At 38.0% G+C, this 25,521-nt stretch overlaps 1 protein-coding gene across 41 annotated transcripts in view; it reads right to left on the bottom strand.

Moving 5' to 3' along the window:
* Window positions 1-25,521, bottom strand: part of LOC307193308 (uncharacterized protein) — a 1,334,119-nt gene that overhangs the window by 382,132 nt on the left and 926,466 nt on the right. For 23 of the 41 annotated variants that reach the window (XM_079935107.1, XM_079935085.1, XM_079935089.1 and 20 more), the window contains one exon: window positions 24,454-24,554. In XM_079935107.1, coding sequence (XP_079791233.1) covers window positions 24,454-24,542 — 89 coding nt within the window. In that variant the 5' untranslated portion in view covers window positions 24,543-24,554. Of the gene's footprint in view, window positions 1-9,918; window positions 9,978-24,453; window positions 24,555-24,750; window positions 24,902-25,521 lie in introns of those variants that run through there. The other 18 variants (XM_079935084.1, XM_079935081.1, XM_079935113.1 and 15 more) reach the window with 3 other exon arrangements.

The following is a 25,521-nucleotide window of genomic DNA, read 5'->3' as shown; positions in this document are numbered from 1 at the left end:
AAGAGCAGAAGCCAGACTGCCTTGGTTTGAATCCTGGCCTCACTGCTTACTAGCTGTGCCCTGCTACAGGTTTATTCATCTCCCTGGGCCCCAGGAAAATGAGGATAAGGATAGTACCTACCAAATAGGATCGTTATGAAGATTAAATGAGTTGATATTTGTAAGACATTTAGAAAAGTGTCACACGTATAGTAAGCACTACGGGAACACTGTGTTAAATAAAATTAATAAGGTTTACTTATTTGGCTGTTTTCCAACTGTTGGATTTGGGCAAATACTCCTAGAGTTTGCCTTTCTTTATCCTATTTTCCCCTATCCAACTGTCAATTTATATAATATATGTCATTCCAGTGAAATTATGCTACAGAATCTCCCATTCTCCGTCCATTTCTATGAGAACGTTTTAATGATACTCCCTGTTATGATTTCATGTAGCCCTCATTTTACCACTCCAGTTCTTGCTATAGAATTAGAGGAATAAAAGAGCCCTGGAAAGGTCATTAATTTTTTTTCCCCTTACCTCTGCCACCCACGTTCAAGCCAGACCACACACATAAATCAACCCAGAATTTTTCTTCATCACACTGTGGTTTCTATTCACATTTACTCTACCCTAAGGAAACGATTTTGCTACAGGTGGGCAAATTCAGCACTAATGGCATTACCCTATGTTTTCAGGGAAATTTTGAGGGCAAAATAGCCCCATTAGCATTGCCAGTTTCCCAGGATTCTTGTCACTGATTAAGTTTAATTATTTCCTGTGCCATTATTGAAAACTCAGGAATCAACTACTTACAATTCATATTCAGACTGAATTGTCTCATAGTAAATTTCTTAAACTATTTCTATAATGGATTTGTCTTTTTTTAAGACAACTACTCTAAGGTGAAAACCTGCTATTTCATTGTTACTAGGTCATAAGCTCTAATTAAACCCTGTGACTTCATGAGAAAAATATAGCTAGTCAATTCAATTAAAAAAAATAAAGACAGTCATATAAGATTGCAGTACATAAGCTTGTTGTTTGGAATTTTCACTATCAGTTGGTTGACATAATAACTATGTAGAGAGACAAGAACTCTGGTTTAAAAAAAATTCCTGAAAGTTCAAAATACTGGCTTGTGACTGGTTATATGCTTTTTAAGCATGATATTTTCATCAACTGATGCGTACAGGATTAAGAAGAGGGAGGTGGTGTGTTTTATTTAAGACAAGATCCGAACTTTTCTTGAGAAACCCTTCTGCTGTATCTGGCATCAGCTGTACTTCAGAGTTTGTGTAAATATGGCAATGTAACCTTATGGGATTCTCCAAAATTCTTCCTCAATTTGCCACTCTATCCACATAGAATAGAGGCCTTCCTGGTTGGTGGAAGATGCAGTTCAATGCAAATGATGCTACGATTGATGTTACTCCAAAAAACTTCTCTTACTGAAGTCTGAAGTCACATCTTTTGAGAATTCATTTATTTGAGTTAAGGCTCTTCACTCATCAATGCTTTAAAATATGTAGCGTTCAACTCATAAGTCTTGGGTGTGAGTCAAGTTTCTCACCTGTTTTAGTCCTATTGAGGAGAGGCTAGAGCAAAGTTACAGTAGTACTCATTCATGTTTTCTCTGATTTTTAAAAATAGTGTAAAGAGATCCATTCATTTAACAAGTAAGTCTTTGGCACCCCACTATATTGCAGGGTCCCAGGCACTGCAGGTGTAAAGAAGACAGGAAAAAAACAGTTGAGGCCCTCTAGAGGGAAGACAATATAATAATTGAATATTGTGCACACAGCTTGTAGGGGGAATATCTGGCAGTCACTGTGACCAAAGTATAAACATGGTATTTGAGAAGAGAAGGGAAGGATGTGTATAACTCCGGCTGGAGAAATCAGAAAAGGCTGCCTTTGAATAGGAATTATTTAAACCAAGTCTTGGAAAGCACATAGGTGTACCTAAAGCATCAAGATGAGGAAGGGCTTTGCAGGCCTAGGAAGCAGCATTCCAAGTGCGCAGAAGTGATGAAGACTAAAGGAGAGCCAAGGAACCAGGGATAGATCATCATCCCAGGCAGAAGAATCACATGATGAATTGATGGGAGATTCCATGGAGAAAGCTGTCCTGGATCTGATCATGACAGGCTAAGATTCTGGGCCTTATCCTATAGACCACTGGTTCTCATAAGAATTCCCACGTGCCCCATCCTTGCACAGGCAGAGCCCTATTGATGCATAACTCCAGGGGAGCTAATTGCAACTTCATCCCATTTTCTCCTTCTTCATCAAAACGTGTCTAAATCCCAGGGAGTGAAGATAAAGAGATAATCTAGAATTCTTTCTTATTCATCAAAAAAAAAAAATCTCAAAATTCAGTTCTTTAATTCCAGGGAGACCTAGCTATCTAGCTATCTAGAATAAACAAACATAGAACAGCTCTCCTCATATCAACATGCCATGATAACTCAGTTAAGAACTACTCTTAAGAGATGATGAGAAACAATCAAGGGATTGCATAAAGAAAGTGACATGTTCAATTTGCATTCCGGTGAGATTGCTCTATTTATGAGGGGGATGGATTGAAGAACGCAAAGCATGGAGGGAGGTAGAGTGTATTCGAGATTATTACAACAGTTTAGAGAAGGAATGGAAGTTATGCCCATTTGAAGAGAGAGAAGAGGAAGATGCACGGGGAGTGGATGGGGAAAGACTTGCTCATCAAGGAGCATGGATGATGAGGGAGAAGAAGGGAATGAGTCTGCTTCGATGTCAAGACAGGCAGCAGCAGCAGAATATCAGAAATGGAATGAAATGGAATGCATTCATTTTAGAAACGTTGAAACTGGGGAAGACATAAATTTACATCTCCCACCTTTGGCTCTTTGAAGATTAATGAAAGAAGGCAGGATACAGTTTGAGGTCAAATAATACAATCAGAAATACTGGATTTATATAGCTCAGGGTTAGCAAACTTTTTCTGCAAAAGGCAAGAGAGTAAACATGTTAGCCTTTGAAAGCCTTATAGTCTCTGTCACAACTATTCAAATCCGCTATCATAGTGTGAAAGCAGCCATAGACACTATGTAACAAATGGGCCTGGCGGTGTTCCAATAAAATTTTATTTATAAGGCAGGCAATGGGCCATCCATAGTTGCTCAACCCCTGATACCGAGGCAGCCTTGATACAGAAAGGATACTATACAAAATACTTTCTCTGAGATTTTACTATCATTAAATCAGATCATTTTTCAATTGTCTAAATACCAAAGGCATGTTGGAAGCTTCCTCCAATTGTTATATTTCTTTCAAAGCAAATTTCTATCATACATATATATTTTGTCATAATTAAAGACTATGGCAGGCTTCAAATACAAAGCAGCTACCAATTTACATTAAACATGTATTAAGAAACATCAAAGAGGAATAATTGTTTTCCATTGAGAAGTGTGTGTGTACATATATGTATCCCTGTGTGTGTGTAAATGTATAAAACAACATCCTTTTAGAAAATATAAGACACAACTACAAATTCTGGTGGAAAATCTTGATGGGCTAGCTGGCCCATCTAATAATTAGTGACCAAGAACATTAATAAGGTTTTAATGTCTTATAAAAGTGACTTCTAATAAAAAGAAGTATTGCTAACAAAATCTCCAGAGATGGTAGACAAACTGATATCGCTCTGTAGTGACTGACATTTACTTTTGAAAGCCAACAAAGCTTTCCTTGTGTACCAGGTAGGAAAATCCTGATTTAGTCATTAGAACAGTGCATTAAGCAACACTTCTTCTTAATAAGAAGCCCAAAATAAGTTGGCTAATGGAATATCATGTTGAAACTCTATTCCCACTAGTTATACCTTAATGGGTTCCTGTCAAAAGATGGAATAAAAATAATGAGTAGATACCAATATTTCTTTTCTCATTCTCATATAGCTTTTCAAATATATAACCAAAAAAAACAGTGCCATATAAAGAAAAGGAATGTAGACTTGCATGGAGATGTCATCTGAGACCATATTTCCAACTTTCATAAGACCTACTAACATTACTAGAGTGAAGAAACATGCTCAGTAGACCTATAGTTTTCAGTTGTTCTTTTGATCTGTTGTTGGTATGTCTCCATGGCAATGGTACTTGTTTTGTTCACAAATATTCTTGCCACAGGTTTATTTGATTTGTTTTGTTCACAAATATTCTTGCCACAGGTTTATCTGATTTTAAGTATCTGCAATTAAAAAGTTTCTCTTGACCATTTCTCATTTCTCCTTGGTACAAAACTTTCATTTTGTTTTCTTTAGCATTAGGAATGTGCTAATTCCGGAATCTGGTGATTTGCTGGCTTCTTCCGGGAGATCCTTTTTTTAAAAAAAAAAAAAAAAATCTTTATTGGAGTATAATTGCTTTACAAAGGTGTGTTAGTTTCTGCTGTATAACAAAGTGAATCAGCAATACGTATACATAAATTTTAGGGAGGTCCTTTTAATTTGTCCCCACCCCCACCCCCCCCCGCCCAGGTCTCTTTTACAATCCTCTTACTTGCCAAATTCTTGCAAATTTGCAAATGTTTCATGTTGTACCAGTTTGAAAACAGAAACCTCTCACAGTTATTTGAACAACCAGAAGTTAATACCAAAAAAAAAAAAAAAAAGTTAATTAGATATGAAGTTGTTAACTAGGTAACTGAAAAGGTTAAAGAACTCTAGAAATCAGCAAATGTTTTCTACTTATATAAAGGGCCAGATAGAAGATAGTTCGGACTCAGTAGGTTGTCATGATTATTTGAGACTTGGCCGCAGAAAACACATTTTGAAGCAAGAAAGCAGGAGCTTCAGATGTAAGGGCTGAGCCTGGGTGTGTCCCAATAAACCTTTATTTACAAAAACAGGCAGCAGGCAGGATTCAGCCCACAAGCTGTAGTTTGCCAACTCCTGTCCTAATCATGGAGGTGGCAACTGCAGGAAGCAGGCTCCATTAGGACTGAGAAAACAAAAAGACAAGATTGGGCTGTTACAATTTGGAAGCTTAGAAGAGGGGCCTCATGGGCCTGAGACTGAGTCACCTGAGAAGGGGCTCCAGCCGGCTGCTAGGGGTGTGATCAAGTTGGTTCTGCAAATACCAGAAAAACAGCAGGCTAGGTTCAACTGGACAGAACTGCCACTTCCCAGATGAAGACGCATTGCTGGGGTGACGCTCAGGGCAAGCGGTCAGCAAGCCCATGGGAAGTTCATGGGGAAACAAATAGGAACTCACAGTTTTTTTGTTTTTGCTTCTGTAGCCTTGCATTCCCATCAACCCTTTCTGTGCTCTTTATTGGCTGATCTGGCAAAGCAGAAACTCAGTTTGCAGACTCCCAGCATAGACTTCACCATGGGTAGAAGAGCAGGTTTGGAGCTGAGACACAATAGCTTAATTGGCGCACATGTCAAAACCCAAGATTCTCTTTTAGCTGATGTTCTAGGATTGAATTATGACTGGGAAATCTCTTACAGTATCATCTGTATAGAGGTATATTCCAGGTTGGAATTATGTCCAGACCATCCCGCTCACCACCAATCAAACGAATTTTGATAATATAAAAAATGATCGGTGGTTTAGAATCCATAAAATTTTGATAATATGGAATGATTGGTGGATTAGAATCTATAAAATACGTATGTATGTATGTATGTTTGTGTGTAACTGTGTGTGGGCATGGGTAAACATATGTATCAGTGTAAGGTCCCAACTCTTCATTCTTGGAAAGGACTATAGTTTAATCTGAAATATACCTCTATTTCTTTTTTGGTGTTAAAACGTAATTTCTTTTATTGAGCACTGGTAAAAGCACACAATACTAGTAGTTTCTGTTATTTAAATTGCTGTTTGGAAAACAAAATGTTGGCAACTTATGTCAATTCTCAATTTGTATTTTTTTTTTAAATTTCACTGTTTGACGAAATACAAAAGCCCTGGAGTTGTTTATGAGACTATTTAGTTCTGATTGATTGATTGGTTGACTGACTGACTGAATGATCTATTGATTGACAAGTGATGAAGCATGATGGTGAAAATCAGGCAGGGCTATTCTGAGAAACATCCTTTGAAGATATTTTAAAAATTAGACAGGTTGTCACTCAAGAGAAAGATCTCTAGAATGATGCATTGAATCTTAGTGCTCTGAACTGTCAAAATGGCTTTATGTGTGGATGACCTAAGTGTTTGTATATCCTTAGACAATAAATAATATATGACATATGAATTACATTGACTTCAGTATGTAAATATTTACTAGTCTTGCATAAGAACAGAGCTTCCTCTCAGCTCTACCACTTGTACTATATTTTATAGTTTTAAATTTTTCTCCCTAGTTTTGTTATTTCAACATCTTGCATACTAGTTGGGCTTTATCCCTCTCTTGAATAATGTTTTCTTGATGCAGCATACCTGTACAACATAATTGACACTCTGTCACTTTGGCAGAGGAAATGCCAAAGTTGGACTAAAACAAAGCTTCAAGCCATCTATTTTATTATGTGCCTAGTGATGGCTTCCAGGTACCTATTTATATCTCCCTTTAAATATTTCATAGCTCCTCTATTACTGATAAGAGTTAATCCACAAGTTCCCCGGGGGGGTTTTCATAAGTGTACATAGGATATCATTTCTGGTGTTGGGAATCACCATACATTATTTTTATTGCAGAAGCTGGTAGATTCTCAAGAAAAGTTACCTGGTGAAGAAATAATCAAGAAGACTCATAATGAGTCATTCAGTGCAAATCTGCACAAGGTATTTTTTTTTAATTGTGGGAAGTCGTGGATGCAGGCTTAGTACATTGATTCTGGATTTCTGAAATAGAATGCTCCCAATGTGTCTGCCCTAAGGAGACTGAGGATATTAATGGCTTAATATTTGCAAGCCACTATATATATATATTCTCACAGCAAAAGACAACCTATTTCATTTGTAAAACATGACTTCAAGAAACAGAACTATATACAAAATAAGCCAAGCCAAAAAGGAAAAAGTTTTACTTTCTACTGTAAGAAGCCATTTTGCATTATTAACTAGCTTCCAGACTGTTGATTTTTATTAACTCTCTGACTGCTTGGCCGCAGAAAACACATTTTGATCCCAATGTCTTCTTTCAAGAAAAGCTGAGTGTGTCTTCCCTGGGTGAATGGTTTTAAAATCCCAGAAAATTGACACCTTTTTCCAAGTCTGTTCAGCACACATAAGTTCTCAAAATTATGAAGATTTTGGAAGCCATAATCTTCCCAGCTGGATGAAGTGGATAACGCTAAGAGGGCTCATAGATCATACCAGGTTGTCATTTATTACAGTGTTTTAACATACTACAGAATTTGTGTTGTCAAGAATAGTGGGTGGGCTGATTTATTGGCTAGGATTGATTATGTTGCTAATAGTGCAAATGGCTTGAATTTTGGAAAGGGGAAATTTCTCATCACTGAGCATGAAGGAATAAATGCTGGGTTGCCAAGAGACAAAGGGGCCTTCACTTAGAAAAGACTCATTTACCTGCCACGTACAGACAACATTCAAGAGGTAGTTTTTGTTTTCCTTCAAACGCACACTTTAAACTCTTTTCTTGTCTCAGGGAGCAGTGGACATATGTGCAATGTTTTTCTGCAATGGAGCAGCAAACTTTTGTCAGCTCTCCCTCTGGGACAATGGGGGCAGTGCTTTCAGAGTTTCTCTTTGGCTTCTCCTACAAGTACCAAAACCATGACCTTGCCTGCAAAGGCTTTTGCAGCTGAATGTCTAGAGCTCTGACATCTGCATTGACTTTCAGTGATTTGCTATAGGTTAACACCTGGAAACCATCACCTGCAGATGTCCAGCTGCCACGTGCTGTACTCTGCACAGCAGTGTGGGTGCTGATGGAAAGCCATTGACCTACCAGGCGAAACAAACAAGACAGACACCAGATTGTCTCATGCAAAAATGACACTGCCTGTCCGGATCTGATCACCATGACTATTCAAAAATTCAGATGAGAGTATAGGAATAAGAGAAGCAAAAAAACTCCGTGAATAATAACTCAATTTTGCTTTTTCTTCCTAAGTGGTATATGTAAGCAGAGGTGGTCCCTCAGAACCACAATGACAAGTCTCCCTGCCTCTCTTTCGATCTGAATTCTATCAACTCAAAAATAGGGTTTTGGAAACCAGGACCTCAGTCTTTACCATCCTCAATCGACAGCCAGTACTCTGATGCTGGATCCTTTACTCCTGTTAGCTATTCCCAAGTTACAATCAGAGCATCTAAATATAAATAAAGTGACAGTGACAATGCCTGGGAAGAAAGAGATCGGTACCCTAATTTGAAGAAGCCTTGATTTTTAGCAAGTTTGAGGCAGGCTTCATGTAGTTTACACTAAAATATTTTACAGCATTGAGTCACCTATGATTTATTGAGTCACCTAGGGATTTATTTATTGAAATAAAATGAAGCCCCCATTGTCTAAAAAATTGGAGTACTAATTAATTGAAAATTGATGTGTCACCTGACAAATGTCTCTTTATCAGAGGAAGAATAACGCTCATCCCTATGGCAAGATACAGAGCTTGAGACATTTCTCTAATTGAGAACATCTCTCTACAAATGAATGGGATTTTGCAGGTCTGCTCTTGCACACAATCATTCTTCTACACAATGATATATATTCTGGGCAAATTTGCAATGCTCTATTTAAAAGGTTTTTCTTTTTCTTCTTCTGTACACAACTGAGATAATCAACAGACAACTCTCTTTGAAGTAGAAGAGAGTGACTCCATGAAGTCCAGGGGCATTGTGAAAGAATGTAAAGCAAAAGGTGAAAAACTTGACCAACAGCCATTTGGGAATGAAAATGTATGTTAGCGGGGATACCATTAACTGATCAAAAAGTGATGTGTGCACACATACACTTTGTACAAGCTCTTACACTAGAAGGTTAAATTTGTCTTTCCATGTGCTTTATCAAATGGGTATGGCCAACATCTTACTGCCATCTTCTGTGCCTATGTCACATCAAAGCAGATTTGTTCAATGCAGCTCTGTAATCCATTACCTGAATTTCCTGTCTCATATGTAGCTCCATTTGCTCACTGGCTGATGTTTATTCCCTCCTAAGAGCAGCATTGTATCTGAAGAAGGAGCAGCCTGGCTTGTTCAGGTTCAGATGTGGACAATTATTTCCATTGGTGAAACCAGACAAAGAAGTGTTTCTACCTCAAGGCGAGAGAAGCTTGTCTGCAGACTTGCCTCTGAGATCTGGTTCTAGATACTTTTAGTGCTTTATGGAGCTTAAAATCTGGGTCTACTTGACTCAATGTTCACAACTAGCAACAGACCACTTATTTTTGAGTAACATAGCTGGCATGTTAGATGGTCTAATAATAATCAATTACTAAGACTCTACCACCTACCATTTACTGTGTTAGGCACTGCAGATATAGTGACAAACAGAAAGATGAGCACCTGCCCTCGTGACGTATTCTAGGTGGTCAGACAGGCACGCATTTGTTCTCAAGTCTCCTCATTTAGCCATATTTCTGATCACTCAAGTTCTTTGCAACCTTAGCCAGACGTGTCTATACTGCCCTATATTCGACCTGGGGGTGGGAGCTGCATGAAGGAACCAGAGAGAGATGAATAGGCCTAAAGCTATTTAAGATATTCACCCCTATTTTCACATCCACTCCTATTCAATGACACCATTCTCCTATAAATCCTAACCAAACTAAAATCAACAGTATCACATCCTTTCTACTGCCCAGGTGTCAGTGTTAGCAAAGCAGAAGTATGCCAAGGCATCTCAGCCTCCATCAGAGCAGCCTTGTGTGACCCATGCTCTGATTGGGGAGTACCATAGGGAGAGCACGAACGGTCCTTTTCATCCCATAACTCAGTGTGCTGAGACACACTTGATTACCCTAGCAATGTTTACCTTTGAACAGGGTTAGGTTGATTGAGGACGCAAGTTTCTTTCTTCTATCCTTTGATCAGCTGGAAAAAGTGGATGTTGATCAAGATAATAAGCTAGGTAAATTCTGTAATAACTCAGAGTCCAAAAGTCAGTGTGTAAACATGATTATACATCCAATACTTTGACTCGGAGAAGAAAAAGAGAATGTGTTAATTTGTTTCTACGCCTTTACACATTGGATCTTTGGGGGTCCTGTTTTGTAAGTGTAATGAATCAAAAATTTTTCAGTGCTCCACTGCAGTGAAGCCCTCATCTGGTGAGCATTATCTTGAGACCCAGATCTTTTCAGTGAGAATTTCAATAGGTGAACTAGAAAATGATCAGTGAGCAATGAGGACTATTATAATGGAAACATCATTTCAAACGAAGGCTTCAACATCTGTTTTGCTTTCTAATTACAAATGCAACAATCCCTCCTGACACCCAGGCTCACCAACACCACCATAAATCACAAGCATAAAAAGTTAAAAAATGAAGTGATTTATGTGGTTTTAGGTGCTTCGTATTCAGAACCACATGCATGCTTCAGTTATGTTGCTATCATGTACCAGATGAAATCAGGTGGGATGGAGGGAGGGACAATAGACCTCTACACTAATCATGCAAAATTCATTTTTCCAAAGGTTTTCACTTAAGTCTCATGTAAACAAAAGTGGCCCTGGGAGGAGAAAAAAAAAAAAAATACAAAGCTGAGAAAAAAAATCAACTTTGGAAAATTCTTTCAGTCATTTATTAATAAATATTTATTAAAAACCTACTATGTGACAAGCCTGGTGCTGGCCTCTGGGGACAAAGGAGTAAACAAAACAGATCCTCCTAGGGAACTCCCTGGCGGTCCAGTGGTTAGGACTTGGCACTTTCACTGCCGAGGCCATGGGTTCGATCCCTGGTTGGGGAACTAAGTTCCCATAAGCCGCGTGGGACAGCCAAAAAAAAAAAACACCAGATATTCCTAGAACTGACAGCCCAATTTTTGAAAGACATATTAAAAAAAGTGATTGCACATATAAATATATAATCACCACTGTGATGTTTCAGAGAAGGAAAACTGCAGGGTTCTATGACAATGAAACCTGCAACAAAAATCCCAAGAAAACAGCAAAACCCTAAGGAGACAGCAAAAAGACCACAAGAAGCATTCTTCCACTGACTTTTAGAAACACCAGCAGAGCCATATTTCCAGGATTTTTCAATTTCTGAAAAATCAATAATCAGAAACAGAAAACAGCCCCAGTAATTTCAATAAAATATTGAAGATACAATTTATAGATTTAAAATCCCAAAATTTCAGACTTAAAGAATGAGAACACTCTGTAATACATGTCAGCTTTTATACCAAGAAGTAATATGTCTAATGTCTAATGTTGATTAGTATGAAACAGCCTAGTACACAGAAATAGAGCCATGAATTATCCTGAACTTGATGTCAAAAGAGGAGCACACAGACAGGACCCAGAGCAAACACATCCCTATTCTAGTACAGGGTTACACCAATTTCTCGGAGAGAAGAAAATTACCATTGAAACAACAATATATGAATACACATATACTACTGTATTTTGTATTATAACACTTTATATACATTTCTAAATGCATTCATATTACTTAGTTCCATTTCACATTGTATATATACCTCTTAAGTCTATAATACATTATTTTAGTAAAAGAAGGCTATGCTACTGTAACAAACAATTCCTGAGTCTTAATGATTTAAAACTCATTTGTGCAACATGTTCATTTTGATTCAGCCAAAAGTTGGTTTTATACTGTTCTCAAGTAAGAACTCATGATGATGGGGTTTCCACCAGATGAAGCATTTCTGATGGCCATGGTGGTGGAAAGAGCTGATGAAGAATTGTCCACTGGTTCTCATCTAGATGTTATGTTCTTTCAAATTTCATTGGCTAAACCAAGGCATATGGTCATTACTAGAACAATCCTCCCATTTGCCCCAAAGTACAGAGGGGCCAGATCTTTTTTTCTACCTCATGAAACAAAGATACTGTATGTAACATACATATAACATATACCATCTGAGTGTATTTCATTCTCTGATCTATATCAATAATGTGTTGCTAAATGTTGCTTTCATTACTAGGTTCATCTAATATCTACAATTAAAATGCAGACATTTATATCAAGCAAATCTGACACACAGCCTCTATCTTCCACCTCTTTTATAAATGTTACCTAAGCAGGGGAACATAGCTTACTTCTATGTGAAAACACAAGCCTTTATGCCCACTAGGTAGAAATGGGAATATTAAAGACATCTCTGCAAGAGCAGAATGTTCCTAAAACCTTCATTCACGACAGCAGTTGAGTATGACATATCATGTTTAAAAGATGGAGTTAGCCATTGGGAAACTGCAGTTATTGAAATTTAAAAGAGCAGAACTGGATGAGCAGTTAAGCCATACTGATGTAGTCTAATTAATATGAACTCAATTTGTTCTTTCGAAAAAGGTTTTTCCCCCTAAAAAGAGTCAGCATGTTATGCAGGAATTAATCAACAGTTAGTCACAAACCAATGTTTTCTCAATGTGTTTTACAAGGAATGAAACATTTTAGCCTTCCTTGACAAGAAAATAAAATGTTAATTTCATAGAAGATGTCTTTCATGTATTTAAAAAAAGAGTTTTGTTTATAAATCTATATTTTACAAACTGTATATATCTTGCTGGATAGCTCCTTTCTTCTCCTTATTCCAAATCATACATCCATAATCCTTGCCCTAGGAAATCACTAAAGTTTTCATTTCAATGGTAGAGTATAAATATTGAAACAACAGCTAAATGTACATGAGCACTTCAAAGACAGTCTGACAATTCATATTCTTTCAAATATTGTAGTGTCTTTTTCTGTGATTGCAAGATATAAACCTTCAACACATTTTATTTTCTCTACCCCTGGACCCTCCCCTATTTCTAGAGCTGTTTGTAAAAAAAATTAGTATCTTATATCATGAACAAGAAACAATACTGTGAAGAGTTCAGTGTTACCTAAGTATGGTTGAGAATCTTTTCATTATATTTCCTTTACCAGTTAAAAAAAGTTATCACTCTATCTGATTATATGAATCATCAAATCCTGTTTATACACAGTAATTTTTTATTGTGGTTGGTAAAATACATATATAAAAACTAGCATTTTACCCATTTAAAAGGGTAAATTCAATGGCATTGAATATTGTGAAACCACCACCACTATCTAGTCCCAGAATATCTTCATTATCCCAGAAGAAAACTCCATATCCATTAAATCCCCATCCTCCCCACTTGCAGCCCCTGGCAACGACTAATCTGCTTTCTGCTTCTGTCAACTTGTTCATTCCAGATATTTAATGTGAATTGAATCATACAGTATGTAGCCTCTTGTGTCTGGCTTCTTCCAGTTAGCATGATATCTTCAAAGTTCATCCACTTTGTAGATATTTCAAAACCTCACTCCTTTTTATGGCTGAATAATAGTCCATTGTATGGATATACAACCATTCATGTAGCCATTCATTCTGATGGGCGTTTGGGTTGTTTCCACATTTTAGCTTTTGTGAATAGTGCTCCTATTAATATTTGTGTATAACTTCTTGTTTGAGCACAAGTATCTGACACTTTGGGGTATATACCTAGGCGTGGAATTGTTGGATCATATGGTAATTCTATGTTTAACTGTTTTGAGGAAAAGTCAAACTGTTTTTCACAGCAGCTGCACAATTTCACATTCCCACTAGCAATAACTGAGCATTCCAATTTCTTCACAACCTCACCTACACTTGTTGTTTTTCTTTCCTTTTTTTTTTGTTCTAGTCATCCCACGTGTAAAGTGGAATTTCATGTGGTTTTGATTTGCATTCTCTAATGATGACTAATGATGACTAATGACTAATGATGCTGAGCATCTTTTCATGTGCCTGGTGGCCAATTGTATATCTTCTTTAGAGGAGAAATGTCTAAGTCCTTTGCCCATTTTTTTTCCCTTGGGTTGTTTGTCTTTTTGTTGTTGAGTTGTCAGAGTTCTTTACATAGTCTGGATACTGGACACTTATCAGATATATAATTTGCAAATATTTTCTTCCAGTCTGTTGGTTGCCTTTTCACCCTCTTAATAATGTTCATTGATACACAAAAATTTTAAGTTTGAAGAAGTTCAGTTTATCTATTTTTTCTTTTTTTTGCTTGTGCTTTTGATATCATATTTAAGAAAACCATCACCAAATACAAGGTCATAAAGATTTTCCCTATGTTTTCCTCTATAAGTTTTATAGTTTTAGCTTTTATACTTAGGTCTTAGATCAATTTTGAGTTAATTTAAGGTAAGGTTCAACTTTATTCTTTTGCATATAGATATCCAGTTGTCCAAGCACCATTTTTTGAAGAGACTATTCCTTCCCCACTGAGTGGTGTCAGAAGCCTTATTAAAAATCAACTGGCCATGGATGTATAAGCTTATTTCTGGATTCTCAATGCTATTCCATTGATCTATAGATCTATCCTTATGACAGTACCACAATTTTTTGATTGCTACAGCTTTGTAAATAGTAAGTTTTAAAATCAGGAGGTATGAGTTTTCCAACTTTTCTCAAGATTGTTTAGGCTCTTCAGGGTCCATAATTTTATATGAATTTTAGGATCAGCTTTCCCGTTTCTGCAGGAAAGATTGTTGGGATGTTGATAGAGATTGCACCAAATCTGTATATTGCTTGGAGAATCTTCTAATCCATGAACATGGGATGTCTTTTCCCTATAAATTCATCTTTATGTTATATCAAAGATACTCGTTTTCAAAATATTTTAATGATAGCTAGTATTACTCCTTCCTGGGACAATGCTAGATACTTTGAGTCTCTTCATTTAATTATCATGTAATACCTATTATGATTATATATGTTTAGTAAAAGATATAATAAATGTGTGGAACATAATAAAAATTTTACCTAGCGCATATAAATGAATTTAAAAGATGATCACTTTTATAGAGTTAAAGAATCAATGCTTCAGGGAGATCAGCTCGATGCTTTTGGATGACCTAGAGGGGTGGGAGAGGGAGGGTGGGGAGGGAGGCTCAAGAGGGAGGGGATACAGGGATATATGTATACATATAGCTGATTCACTTTGTTGTACAGCAGAAACTAACACAACATTGTAAAGCAATTATACTCCAATAAAGATATTTTAAAAAATTTATTGGAACATAAAAAAAGAATCAATGCTTGTGATTCAACAAGAGGTATAAAGAGAAAGATATCTTTTTTTTTGAATTTTTGAATTTTATTTTATTTATTTTTTATACAGCCTGTTCTTATTCTTGAGAAACTTCTAAAGTCACAAGCTTAAGAATATCTGATCACATTTGATCATTACTAATGTGCTGGCATTTTGAAGTGAATAAATAATACTCCTTTCTTCTCTCTCCAAACTTTAAAAAATAGACATATGGAAATCAAACAGATGGAGTTCATAATATCAGTTTAATTAAGAATACAACCCGGGGGCTTCCCTGGTGGCGCAGTGGTTGAGGGTCCGCCTGCCGATGCAGAGGACACGGGTTCGTGCCCCGGTCTGGGAAGATCCCACATGCCACGGAGCGGCTGGGCCCATGAGCCATGGCCGCTGAGCCTGTGCGTCCGTGTGCGTCCGGAGCCTGTGCTCCGCAATGGGAGAGGCCACAACAGTGAGAGGCCCGCATACCGCAAAAAAAAAAAAATTTAAGAAAAAAAGAATACAGCCTGGATTGGACAGCATCAATGCGTTTCCTAATGAACTCTCTAAGTAGAATTTTTTCCCTTTACTCCAGGTAAGCAGACCAGATAAGACACTGCCCTTGCTGCAGGCAGGCAGATATAAGAGGAAGGGAGAAAAAGGAGATAGAGACAGAGACATAGACAGGCTTCAGCAGACCACCATGCTCGGTTCTTTCTCCAAAATTCACCAATCATATTAGAAATTCTTCTAGACCTGAGTATTTGTTAAGGGACAGAAAATAGTTGTTTATCCAATACTGTTCTCTCCTGAGAATGTAGTGTACATTCTCTCTTTTCTGTGGAAATACAAGAAGTGAGGAATAAGTACAACCTTTAACTCTCCCAATGCTCACGCAACATGAGTACCAATCACCTTTTGGCCGCATGTTGACATTTTGTTTTAATCGGACAGAAAGTGTTGTACAAACCATCACTCAATCCATTTATAGTCACTTTTTCTTCTTTCATTTAGGAGTATAATTTATTCATTTATGGCACAAATCAAACCACCACATATTCAAATTTATATTCTTTATTCAAACTTCTAATTTTGGTCTTGGAATTATCACATTCTTGTATTCCCACTTCTTTTTACTTTGTTTTTCCCATAAAAGAAGCACTGTAAACTTTAAAATATGGCTTCTAGATTTTGAAATGTGGGTAAAAATACCTAAATGGTGAGTCTATAGGCAATGAGATAAATGTATCTGGAGCTTAGAAGACAGAATGACAGTAGAAGTGAATTTTGGGAGCCATCAGCTGCCCTGTGGTTACTGAGGTCAAGGGCCTGGAAAAGATGACTGAGCACACTCTAAGAAGGAAGGGAGAAGGAAGGAAACCAAAGACAAAATCCTGAGATACTTTAAAATCTAAGAGTAAAGCACAGAAAAAGGACTGGAAATTAGTGACTGATAAGGAACCGTCAGAGATGTTGGAAACGAATGAGAAAAAATGGAATCGGGGAAACCGTGTTTCAAAAAGGAAGGAGTGCCAATCACCAGAGAGAGATCGTGTCAGATCAGGTTTGAAAACCACCATTGGATTGGGCATCTAGGAAGATGCTGATAATCTCAGAGAGCACAGTTTCAGTGGATTGATGAGAAAATAACACAGAATATGTTGAGCTGAAGTGAAGAGAATGAGAGAGAAGATAGTGGACACGATACAAACATTTTTGAAGGCTTGGCTGAAACAAAAAGAGATATAAAGAGTAGTACCGTGAAAAGGAGGTCTTTTTAAAAATATGGGTGATACTTCCCCATGTTTATATTCCAAGAGAAAAGAGAGATGGAGGATGAGGGGAGGGGTTGAAGAAGTAGGACAGGATGGTGTTAGTTCCTGGAGCAGGATCTCTGGGGAGGAGGGCAGTTGTGGGACTCAGTGCCCAGGGGGAAAGATCCATTTTAGAGAGGATGAGGGTCTCTCTTCTTTGGAGATTAAAGAGGTAAGATCTTTGCAGATACACCTTTAGAGCTGAAGGACTTCAGGCATGAGGGCCTGTTTTATATGTTTCATAAAATGAGATGAAGGACAGTTATGTGCAGAGGGAGAGGGTAACCAGGGGAGGGTGGAGACTCTCAGAATTGTGCAATTTTTCAGTAGCAACTGAGGACAATTAAAGAGCAGTTTCTCAGGGACAATTAGTAATTTTGCTGAGCAACCTCAAGCCGAGTAATGATCCTGGTGTGCAGTTCTGCACACTTGCAATACTGATCCAGAGCAGTTTGGGGGTTCTGTCAGAGTGGTTGCCGAATAAGCAGGGTAATAGCTAAACATTAGGAAAGTAGTTTCAACTTTTCAGTATATTTTTCTTCCAAGTGGGACAGGAGGACGATAAAGAGGCTATTAGGAAAATTGCCTATAAGCCAATGAAAATCAGATGCAAGATGATTCAATGTCATTGAAGACTTGGGTAGAGCTCTCTTATGTGAGTGAAGAAATGAGTCTGGCAAGAATTCATTTGATATATATGCTGTTGGACCATTCCTGTAGACTTTTTTTTTTTTCCCCAGTTTCATTCAGATATCGCCACATAACATTCTTCAGCCCTGTCTGCTTGGCCTCACGCTCGGGATCTGACTTGGTAAGATGCTCTGCCTTATCTGCCCTGATTCTCTGACTTGGATTTCTGGCAGGATGCTGCCGTGGTTCCATGCACCACAACCACAGACTCAAGGCATTGCCTCAGGATGAGGAAGGCAGCATGATCTAGAATTTGGGGTCCATATCTGCACGCTGTACAAGGTGGCCCAACTTATGCCAAGCCCGGGTCCCTAGGACTCCCCCTGTCAGATCTGCTGGATTTTTCCCAGGAGGGTGGTCAGAAAACTATGAAAGTAGTGGTAAACGTGAAGAACTATTCCAAGTCTGCATGGGTTCCCAAACTTCATTAATGTTGTCATCCACATTATGTATACATATACCTCAAAGGGTTAGCACTTTCCTAAGATAAGTTAAGGCGAAATAGTGAAGATTTAGATAGCATTTCTAACATTGCACCTCTTTTCTCTTTCTCTCTCTTTATTACAGATTTACTACCTTGAATCAGATTCTCAAATAAAGTCAGATACAGCCGTACAAACCCATACATATTCTCATAGCAATTTGAATTTAGTTACCTACTTAGACTTTGTACAAGGAGGTGACATTAACTTTCAGGGACTTCATATATTATCTTTCTGAGCAACTTCTTACATCCTTTCATAAAGCACCCAAGGGCCCTTTAGTTACAGACCCTCTCTATCAGGACCCACGCTTCCGATAGGCATTTCCACCTTCCATCTTTTGTCTTCAGTGGCAGAATCAATAAAAGTCAAGGCAAGGTGAGGGGCAGTGGTGAAAATCCCAGGAAACCCAGTCTGCAAACCCCAGAGCCATACAGAACCACTGCAGTAGTTCTTCTCCAATAAGATCACACTTTGTCTCCTTGCACCAAGAAAAAAGGCAACATCAGCTATTTGTTTAACTTTCCTTTGATCTACTTATTACAGTAAATCTGTACCATATATTACTGTTGAGAAAGAAACTCAAATATTAACTGACCTACCCAAGGAGACCACAGCAGTGGCGAAGTTATACATTAAGGAGCTCAGGGTCATGGCTTTTGAAGTCAGACAGATCTAGCTTTGAAAACTGACTTCCCTAAATATGGATGCTAGTTAATATCTATAAGGCTTATTTTTTACATCTATAAAATAAGGATAAAAATACATTTCTCCAAAAGTTCATATGAAAATTAAATGATATAATGTATATAAAGCACCCAGGATGGTATATGGCCCACAATAAAAATTTAATAAAGATTAACATGATTAGTTATTCATTGGTAAAGTACCTGTTGGAAACTACATTTTGACCTAATCAAATGGTAAGTCACTGCAACCATGGTGCAAAACAATCCAATAGGAAAACCATTCCCCACATCTGAAATAAACCCTCATGGCTAGAGCAAAAGCACATTTTCTCTTGTTCCATCCTCACTGACACTGTAGAATAGCTGGCCACCTTTATCTGTTTAATAACACTGCACTTAATAGAAATCACTATTAACTGCATCTCTACTAAAAGAAAAAAATATCCCATCTCATTTAACCTTTCCAAACTGGGCTTGTTTTCTAACTCCTTAATAATCTTTGTGGTTCTCCTTTGAACATTCCACATTTTCTCTCTTAATTATGAAGGCCCAACATGGATGCAGTGCCGGGAGCCTGCCTGGCATTGGCCTACTGCACGAGTTACCAGGGTGGAAAATGAAGATGGGGAAGAGCTTCAGTTTTACGGCCAGATACTGTGCTGCCTTTAAAACCAGTAACATGTTGTTGATGGAGATCCCAGAGAATATCAATCTGAAACAAAGACCTCCTTCATTGCCATGTAAATCTGGTCTTTTCTTACTAGTGACTTCTTTTTTCTACCTTAAGTTTCTCTATCCTAGTAAGGCAAAGTGTAGAAAATTAAGGGCAAAAAAAACTTGCTATAATGTTGTGGAGATGCAAACAAGGTCATTGTCACTCAAATTAATTCTATTTTCCATTTTGCATTGTCCCTTTTTATGGACTATCTTCTCAACTATTCATATAATTTTGGAACTGGAAAAGACACTAACAATAATGAAAGTCAGCATTTTTATAGTACAGTGGAGAAAAAGGTTGCATGGTCAAAAAGATTGAAAACTTTGTATATTATGTCCACCTCTTGGAAATTCAATTCACCCAACCAGACCAGATCTTTCTCAAATCTATTTCATGATGGAACCTTTGGGGAATCCGTATTATACTTAGCATCCAATAGAAGTTGCATTCTAGTGCAATCCACTTTGAAAATGTTAATATCACCCAAATTTCTAACGATATACAAGGAAGCTGAGGCTTCAAGTGGTTGCTTGCCTGTTCTCATCTCTTTTATTTTCACTCCTGTAACATCTTACTATCCTTCCTCATGCATGTGCCACCTTTGCCCCACAGATATTTCTTATTGCATTTTTACCCAAAATGGCTGAACACACTTTCATCTCCCTTAAACAAAGAGAAATAGCAAAAATGCAGATTTCTGTTCAGAAATTATTTCTACGCTTTTCCCTAAATGTCTTCTGTCCGTATACTTCCTAAATACACCTTGATGCAAATGTTTCTGGTGGGAATGTGTATTCTTTGGCTATAATGAAGAGACTATAGTCTCTGATCTATCTTTGAACATGTATTTACGTGGCCAGGTTTACTGGTTTCAAGTTCTGCTAACATGTGAGGAAAAATGACAAAGCATTAGGTCACCACGAAGCCATAAAATATCCCAAAGTTTGATCAATATTAGTTTATATATGCATGTGTAATGCACATATGTCATTTTTCAGCTGATGATTTCCCTTACCCAGAAAAAGCCTCATGGAAGAGAATTATAGAAGTTCTTTCCTCTCAGCCTTGAAACTGAAGACCAAGCACCCATTTTAAGAAAGAGGTCACTTTTTATTATTGTGTGTGACCTAGGGCAAGTGTCTTCATTTCCACTCTAAAGAACAACCCATTTGAAACTCATGTTGCGACCCTCACATATCAGATGAGAGCAAAATACTATCAAAAAACCTGAATAAGAAAGAGCTTGAGAATTGATTTTCTACGTTGCTGTGACCAATCTGCTTTTCATTAGTTTCACTAACATCAGTACTAAATATATAAAAACGAGACATACGTGTGTGTGTGTGTGTGTGTGCACGGTGCTGTGTTTTTGTTTTATCCTAAGATCACCTCCACAAAGCTGTAGCCTTCTGATGAAAGGAGAAGGGGAAAAACAATCCTCATCATTCTCCTGTCGGTCCCAGACCTAAATTACTCTGTTTTCCCAAGTCAGTCAATGCCTTGTACATCTGAAGCACTAACCTTGGTTCCTGAAAATATTGCCTGCTTGTTAAATCACCCACACTGGATGGGCCCTGAAAGAGCCAGGCATGCCTTGAAATTTACTGCCACAGCGTATATATCTTTCTAAGGCTTGCAATTCTCTTAAGTCTTTTCCCCAAACAAGGCTCCGGATTTATCCCTGCAGAGGGCAATCAAGAGCCACACTGTCGGCTAGATCCATCCTGTACTCTGAAGGAACAGTGAGCAAGGATTCCTTAGTTTGGGCCTTTGTAGGACCTGAACAGCTAATCCGAGTCATGCGAATGGCTTTAAGCTGACCCATCTTTCCTTTTGAATTGAACACTATATACAACTGCTTGGGAAAGACCAATTAGGCTGACCCATCATTCCTTCAAAGCCCTGCCCCGATTGTTCTGATGCTTGGTCAAAGACACATACTGCACACGCAGACATGCTATAGAAGCCAGATTCACATAGAAACCTACAGGCATTCTGAGTTTCACTGACAGCCAGCCAGCTCCTTCTCTGTTTAGGTAGATGTAATCTCATGTGGCACCTCTAAGTTTGTCCTAATCCATCAGATTTTCTTTAGACCATTTTACAACAGGTTTGTTTCGTTAATTAACCTCCTTCTGCGAGGTCCAATAGCCATGAGCCAGAATGATATTGGCTTGACAGCAAAGAATTTTATAGCTATGTCGTGGCGTATTTTAATTTTCCGGCTAAAATTGTCTTGTGTGCTCTGCACTACTATTTACGGTACAGCACATTCACTTTGAAGCTGACAGTGTTCCATTCCTCTTCATTACAGTAACCCAGGCCTAGACCATTAAACCATTAAACAGGCAGCAGGAAGACCCGGGGGAGGCCCACACCCAGTAGCCCTGATTGGGCATGTATGGCTTCAGTTCAAGGATAACACTGGCCACTTCCATACCCAGAAAAATAAATTAACTCACTATCTGAGACGGGTGGGATGGGGAGGTGGGAGGGAGGTCCAAGAGAGAGGGGATATAGGTATACATGTAGCTGATTCACTTCATTGTACACCAGAAACTAATACAACATTGTAAAGCAATTTTACTCCAATAAAAAAATTATAAAATAAAATAAAATTTCTTAGAGATTTGTGGCTCTTCCGCCTGTGACATCTGTTTGGTTTCATTTTGTTTTTCTCTGCTTCTAGCTCCCATTTAGTAGGTGTTTACTTTATGAAGACCTACTGGTCAATTTTCAAATTACTCTTAGCTCACTTTAACTTCACTAATGGCATCTCGGGATTTTAGATCCACTGGGAACCACAAAGAACATATGTAAACTGAGAGATTAAGCCATTTTATAATAATGCCTTAGACCTGTCTTCCCAAAGTGTGATCCTGGGGCGAGCAACATCAGCGTCAATATCTCCCGGAACCATCTGGAAAGGCAAACTCCTGGCCTACTGTATCACAAATCCTGGGGGTGGATTTCACCAAGGTCTGTTTTAATAAGCTCTCCAGGTGAGTCTGATGCAAGTTAAATTTTGAGGACCACAGCCTTAGCCATTTTGACTTCTGAGATTTACAAATTATTTTGGCATGCAGAGGTTTCACTTCTTTCCATGATAATTTCATCAAGTAGGCAGAACAGGTAGTAGCTTCTCCAAATTTCTGAAGAGGAAGATAGACTTTAGAAAGGGAACTTGTTCAAGATCATTCTGTTGCTAAATGGTAAAGCAAGACTAGATCACAGAGTTTCTAGTTCAGCATTCATTCCACGGCAACCTCCTACCTAAGCAGCAAAATTACTCCCGAATAGACAAAGAAGCCAGGGAGGCTTACCTGGCCCTAGAGACGTATTGGCTGGGCTGCCCAGGTGGAGCCCCTAATGGCTGAGCATGAAAGTAATAAACTATAAAATAAAATAAAATAAAATAAAATAAAATAAAATAAAATAAAATAAAAATTGGATTAAGGATGGGGACAAAGCCTAAGGAATGAGGAGAATCCAAAACTCCAAGTACAGTATGGATGGTGAGGAAAAGCAAACATGCCATAAAAAGCTAGAAAAAAGAGAAGAGCCTACTTCAAAGATGGAAGAGGGCCCTGCTTAGACATTTTTCTTAGGCCTTATGGAAGGAGGAAAATCATTCCAATTCAGAACAATGTCTATGACAAATATGGAAGCCACGAAAAATTGTTTCAGTCCAAAACACTTTCAAGGCAGTTTTTTTCCCCACCTTATTTATCTTTGCTTCTCAGTTACCAAAATCAGTGTTTCTAAAAGTGACAGCAAACCAATCGTATCAGAACACTTGTTTAAAGTTCAGATTCCCGAGCAACACATTACATTTACCAAATTTGGAGGTGGGGCGCAGAATCACTCCCTTTATATTATATCTTAGGTGTGCTTTCTAGTTTAAGGTCACTAGCTAGACCAAGAAGAGTTCATAGTTTGCATCTGGGGTGTGCGTGTGTATGTGTTTTAACTAAATAGCATTTTGCAACTAAAAAGAGAAAAAAAAGAAACTTCCTCCTAATCATCCAAGTAAGGCCAAGGGAAAAAGTTCTGCTTTTCACACAAAGTAGAAGAGAAAGGCGTGATGCAGGCCATAACGTAAAAGCCGTTTTGTGTGTTAAGTGACCCCTACCTGAATTGCAGGTAACAGGGACACAGTGTACCTATGACTGACCTATGTAGCCATGCCTGCTCAGACATATAACTACATCATGGTAAAAATAAATACTATGCACTCTCTAAGCACAAATATTGTACAAATACATCATGTTATACTGAAAATACTACTATGGGGACATATGGGAGAAATGAAGGGAAATTTATGGACCCAAAGATACAGTCTCTGGAAAATCACCTTTCCTGCCTCACCCCAAGCTCCAACTTCTTCTAGCAAGATACAAAGTGCCTATGCAGTAACACAACTGAATGTTTCTGTTTTGGTGAGATGTTCTGGCACTGTTTCATCATGCCATTTTCCATCACCTAAAAATTAGGAAGTAAAAAGTCATGAAAAAAAATGTAAAATAAATAAATGAATTGGCCCAACCCATCTCAAGTCAATTTAATCTGCTGTAAATAATACTTACTTTTTTTTTCTGTTTATTTCTATGTTTCCCAACATATACTCCTAGAGATTGTGATTTAATTTGTTTGGGATGTGGTCTGGGCTTTGGAATTTTCAAAAGATCCCCAGATGATTTTAAGGTTCAGATAAATTTGGGAACCATGGCCTTAAACTAATCACATAAAGCAAAAGAAAAGTGAACATTGACTATTTATAGTACTTAAATGCAATTATTTTCTCTCTTTAAAGCCCTTCAATGATCCCCCTTTGTGTATACTATTTTTTAGGTCCTATAGGATAAATACCAAGTCTTTAGGAAAAAAAGGCAAGCTTTCCGTTACCTGATCACTGCTTGTCTTTTCACTTTAACTTCTATCTTCTCGCCTCCGAATTCACACTCAAGGAATGTGAAACTTTCACACGTCGACATATTCAACAATATCTGTTGAAAGTGAACAAATAAGAGTGAGGAAGTATTTCCAGATGGACCTCTAGAATAACTCTAATACAGACTGGAGTAAAAATCGGAACTGCTTTGTGGAGCTGGGGAGAAGGGCAATATATTATTTATTTATCATTCATCAGGTGGTTTGTTCTCATTTTCAATCACTGATTCTGAAATATTCCAAAGACTTCACCTCTTTCTTCTAAACTGTGGGTCCTGTCAGAGGTGGTAAGATGTGCACCATGATGATTCTCCTTCCAACACTGCATTTTATTCCAAATGGTTCTCCCTCTTCTGTTCCTAGCTTCTGTCCTGTGCAGCCTGCAGCCACCCTTGTGGACATGCTGCCATGGAGAGATATATCTTCAGTGGAATGTACCATATTTCCCCATTGTATTTAATAAAAACGAGAGCCAAACAAGAGAGAGTGATGAAAATCACATTTCCTTTCCCTTGGCAGTATACACACACACTCACAGATTTAAGACTTCAAATCTACAAGGATGCAGGAACCTTTGGCTAAATGAAGGTCATGCATTTCTGTCATGCTCTTTCCTCGTTTGGTTCCTTTTCCTGGGAAGCCACATCTTCGTCACACCCAGCCATATCCTGTTGAGCCTACCCATAAATCTCAGAATAGCCACTCACATATACCCAAAATAACAGCCTAGAAACATCATTCCCCACAATTTGAGCAGCAACTCCAACCAAAACCCTGGTCACTGTCTCACCCACATTCTGAGCTCTAGTTTGTGTGTGTGTGTATGTTTTCTTCCCACTCTTCTTTTTGAATTTTCTTTTTTTTTTTTATACAGCAGGTTCTTATTAGTTATCTATTTTATACATATTAGTGTATATATGTCAATCCCAATCTCCCAATTCATCCCACCACCGCCACTCCTCCAGTTTCCCCCCTTGGTGTCCATAGGTTTGTTCTCTACATCTGTGACTCTATTTCTGCCTT

The sequence above is a fragment of the Stenella coeruleoalba genome (genome assembly GCF_951394435.1).
Source record: "Stenella coeruleoalba genome assembly, chromosome: 10".
In the NCBI taxonomy this organism is placed as follows: domain Eukaryota; kingdom Metazoa; phylum Chordata; class Mammalia; order Artiodactyla; family Delphinidae; genus Stenella; species Stenella coeruleoalba.
This window is presented reverse-complemented; position numbering and strand designations above follow the sequence as displayed.